The sequence below is a fragment of the Sorex fumeus genome, unplaced genomic scaffold, assembly GCF_029834395.1.
Source record: "Sorex fumeus unplaced genomic scaffold, SorFum_2.1 ptg000047l, whole genome shotgun sequence".
In the NCBI taxonomy this organism is placed as follows: domain Eukaryota; kingdom Metazoa; phylum Chordata; class Mammalia; order Eulipotyphla; family Soricidae; genus Sorex; species Sorex fumeus.
The window spans coordinates 50,072,639-50,076,918 of record NW_026606104.1 but is presented as its reverse complement, the minus strand read 5'-3'; the positions used below and the strand labels follow the sequence as shown (position 1 = coordinate 50,076,918).

The 4,280-nt window shown below is 64.0% G+C and overlaps 1 protein-coding gene across 1 annotated transcript; it reads right to left on the bottom strand.

Moving 5' to 3' along the window:
• Nucleotides 1-1,254: 1,254 nt before the first annotated feature.
• Nucleotides 1,255-4,027, bottom strand: GJA4 (gap junction protein alpha 4). Its single transcript, XM_056123307.1, has 2 exons — nt 3,976-4,027; nt 1,255-2,728 (listed from the first exon to the last, which is right to left on the bottom strand). Exon 2 carries the CDS (start codon nt 2,709-2,711, stop codon nt 1,710-1,712), a length of 1,002 nt encoding a protein of 333 aa, XP_055979282.1. The 5' UTR covers nt 2,712-2,728; nt 3,976-4,027; the 3' UTR covers nt 1,255-1,709.
• Between the last annotated feature and the right edge of the window lie 253 nt (nt 4,028-4,280).

Sequence of the window (4,280 nt, the reverse complement as noted above, 5' to 3'; positions counted from 1 at the left end):
TCTTGCCACGGGTGAGGCAGGCAGTGTTCTTTTATAGATGAGAAAACTGAGCAGAGAAGTGAGATGATTGACAGAGACCTGATGGCTCACTGCAGGTTAGAGGCAGCAGTTAAACGTGAGCCCCGGAGTTAAACAGCTCTCACCTTTCTGTCTTTCCTGGGATGCAGGCGTGCTGAGAAGTTTGCAGGGCTGGACAGTGTGGGGGGAAGGAGTGTTGCAGGCTGGCAGAGGAGAGGATGGAACATGCCAGGTGGGTCTGAGGACCTGGAAGAAGGCTCAGGAGAACACTGAGGGGACTGCAGAGGAGAGCCTGAGACTCATCAGACGGAGCGCCCAGGCAGATGGGCAAAAGTGAGGGAAGTTAGTTCAAGGCTGGCTGTGAGGAGACCCACCCGACTAGGAGAGGGGCGCTGTTTCCAACCTGCCGCAAAGGCGTTGTGACTATCGGAGAAACAACGGGCTGGGGAGCTGGAGCTGGTCCCCTGACGGCAGCCCCAGGCCTGCCCGGGTAGGAAGTTAGCGCCAGCTCACCCAGTGCTGCCTGCACAGAGACATGAGGCCCTGCTAGCGGGGGGCTCATCTCACCCAAACCTCCCACTGCCTAGAATGTACCTCGAACCCTAAGTCACCCCTCGCCCCCAGTGCTCTGCCGTTTCCCTGGGTACCCATGTCTGCCGAGGCTCCCGTTGAGCTTCCACTCAACTTCGTGGTTCTCCCCGTAGGCCTTGGCGCTCAGAGGCAACATTTACTTCCTCTACTCACCCCAAATGTCCCCTCCACTGTGTGCTGCTATCACCTGACTGTCATCGGGGAGGGATGGCAACCTCACAAAGGCATTCTAGTCACCCCTCTGGGGGACAGAGCAGACAGGGCAAAGGTGGGGAAGGACACACTTTCTCCCCACCCAATACCCCAGATCCGGGTGAAGTGGATGCAGGTGCTGGAGTGTGCAGGACTCGGGGACTCTGGGGTCAGCTGCTGATGTGGCCTGTGGCATGTCGCAGGCCATGCCACAGAAGTGGGGGTGGGAAGAGGGTCGCACTCAGGACATTTGCAAAGGCGGTGGGGTGGCGGGGGTTAGGATGCAGGGCACCGTGAGAGGCAGAATGGCTCGAGGAGACTAGACTGGGTAGGGTCAGAGACTCCTCACAGCTGGGCAGAGCCGGAGACTCCTCCCCACTCTGCCTGGCGGCACACCACAAAAACAGACACCCGGCTTGTGATCAAGGCCTGTTTATTTCAGCGGGAGGGGAGGGAGGGAGGTGCCCCGGGTGAGGGTGTGGGGGGATCCAGTCCAGGCTGCATGTGTGAGCAAGGCTGACCCAGCAGCCTCTACCAGCCTTTTTCTCTGAGGACAGGTTAGTCAGAGCACAGACAGTCCTGGCCAAGGGACTCTTCCAGGGATGGGGTGGATCGGCTCTGGGCTTTGAGGAACAGGTGAGAAAGGCCAGCAGACCTCTAACACCTTTGCCCAGATCCCCAGAACTACTCTGCCTGTACCTGCAGGGAAACCAGTGACCCTAGGCCACCAGGAAGACCCCAGATGTTCCAGGACAACCTGCCATCAGGTCATGAGGAGTGTCTGGCCAGCAAGCACCTCTCCCCGCTCCCCCATCCCCAGTCATCTGGCTGTGTCATCAAGGAAGGGCGCCCCAGGCTGCCAGACATCCCGGGACCTCTCTGTTGGGGTGACATGAGCCCCAGGGTCCCTACACATATTGCTTCTTAGAAGCAGAGCTGCTGGGGCGACTAGGGGATTTCCTGCCATCCTGGGACGCCGGGTCCGGGAAGAGGGGTGGCTGGGAAGCAGTGAGCCGCTCCTCCGTGGTCAGGTTGGCCCAGTTCTGCTCGGCGGAGGAGAGCCCGTTATAGGTGGGGCACGGGGGAGACGAGGGCCCCTCGCCCATGGGGAGGTAGAAGAAAACCTGGTCAGCGTAAGGCTCTGAGCCCGGGGCCGGGGCTGGGGGGCCCTCCCTGCCCTGCCGGACCCTCACCCCCCGGCTCAGGCAGCGGCCCGTCAGGTACACCAGCTCCAGGAGGTTGAGCACCAGGGAGATGAGTCCGACCACCAGCATGAAGATGATGAAGATGGTCTTCTCCGTGGGGCGCGACACGAAGCAGTCCACGAGGTAGGGGCAGGGCGCGCGCTGGCACACAAACACGGGCTCCATGTTCCAGCCGTAGAGGCGCCACTGGCCGTACAGGAAGCCTGCCTCGAGCAAGCTTTTGCAGAGCACGCTGGCCACGTAGGTGCCCATCAGCGCGCCGCGGATCCGCAGCCGGCCATCCTCGGCCACGGAGATCTTGGCCATCTGCCGCTCGATGGCCGCCAGCGCCCGCTCCACCTGGGGGTCCTTGGCGGGCAGCGCCCGCAGCTCCCCCTCCTTCTGCCGCAGCCGCTCCTCGCGCCGGGACAGGTAGATGACGTGGCCCAGGTAGACCAGGGTGGGGGTGCTGACGAAGAGGAACTGCAGCACCCAGTAGCGGATGTGGGAGATGGGGAAGGCCTGGTCATAGCAGACGTTGGTGCAGCCCGGCTGGGCCGTGTTACACTCGAAGTCGGACTGTTCGTCACCCCACACCGACTCGCCGGCCAGGCCCAGGATGAGGATGCGGAAGACGAAGAGCACCGTCAGCCAGATCTTGCCCACCACAGTCGAGTGCTCCTGGACCTGGTCCAGCAGCTTCTCCAGGAAGCCCCAGTCGCCCATGGCTCCCGGGCCTCCGACTGCAGACAGAGAGACAGACAGAGACACGGTCATCTGGTGACTTCAGCTCACCCCAGCAACACACTTGCAGAGAGTTCCCCCTGCCCATCTTCCTGATAGGGAAACTGAGGATCAAGATGGGGGTAGGGACTGGCCAGGACGTCACACCCAGCAGAGTGGTGGGGAAATAATATGTCGATCTCTGCATGGGGCTGCTGAACTCTACAGGGGTGCAACCAGGCCCCCGCTGTGATGCTTGACTCCCTGACCATGTCCAAGGGTTCCCAGCTGGAGTCCCAGGAAGATCACAGCTGTAGGAGGTGTGGTCAGGACGAGGGCCTGAGCCCACAAACAATTCCAGCACCTTCTCACAGAACACAGTGGGAATGAATCCCTCTCGCTTTGCCCCAAATGCTTGTTTCTGACTGTGTGTACATACACTTGGGAGGGTGGGGGGTGTCCCTGCTTCCTGCCATATCACCCCTCTCCCCACTGGCTTCTCAGCTAACCTTGAGCTTGTGCTGGAGGGTAGGTGGGGGCTGTGGTGGAAAGGTCGCACCTGCACTGGCTCCACCTGTCAGCACCTCCCGCGTGGAGGGTTAACCCGCCCCTCTGAGCACCCGCAGCTGTGGCTGCCTCTAGCCTCTGGAGAGGAGCCTGGTGGGGGGCACAGGGTCTGAAGAGAAGCTGGGTGGGGGGGCGCAGGGTCCGGAGAGGAGCTGGGTGGGGGGGCGCAGGGTCCGGAGAGGAGCTGGGTGGGGGGCACAGGGTCTGAAGAGGAGCTGGGTGGGGGGGCGCAGGGTCCGGAGAGGAGCTGGGTGGGGGGCACAGGGTCTGAAGAGGAACTGGGTGGGGGGTGCAGGGTCTGGAGAGAAGCTGGGTGGGGGACATATGAGGGGGGCCTGGAGGGAAGGAAGGCTCAGTGTGGGAAGGGGGAAAAGGCTCTTAGCCAGGCTCCTGCCCTGACCTGGGTTCTAGTCGGCCCCTCCTCTGAGCCGGGAGCTTGGATGGGGGATGGTCTCACGATGCTGGATGCTCTCTCACGGTGCCTGGATGTCTCCCCCAGAACAACACTCGGGACCCACCTCCCCACCGGTAGAAGAAGTCAAAGGAGGGGAGGCAGGCTGCGGGGGGCGGGGGGCGGGGGGGGGCTGGGCCCTTTCCACCAGACCCTGGCAGGTGGCACGCGGCGTCCCCTGCCCACTATGTCGCTGACAGGTGGTCCCCCTCCCACTCCCGCTGCCCAGCCCAGCCCAGCTCAACTCACCGCCTGCCTGCCGGCCAGCCCAGGTGGCGTGGGACGCGCGATGGCCTGCGAGCCCCGCTGGACGGCGCCGGCCGGCGGGGGCGCCTTAAATAGCGCGGGGCGGCGGGTGGGGGCAGGAAGCGGCGGACCGGGCGCTCGGGCCGGGGGCGGGGACTGGGAGGCGCCGCGGGCTGGCGGGGGAGCGGGTGGGGTGGGGTGGGGTGGGGGCGCCCCGGCCCCCTTCCTCCCCGCCCGGGCTATCCTGGGCGCCTCGGGGGTGCCGCAGGGTCCCCCCGCAACTCTCCCCGCAGGGGGAGCGCGCCCGA

Bases quoted from the DNA above. Each gene is read 5' to 3' on its own strand.
- GJA4 (XM_056123307.1), bottom strand. From the start codon at position 2,711: ATGGGCGACTGGGGCTTCCTGGAGAAGCTGCTGGACCAGGTCCAGGAG.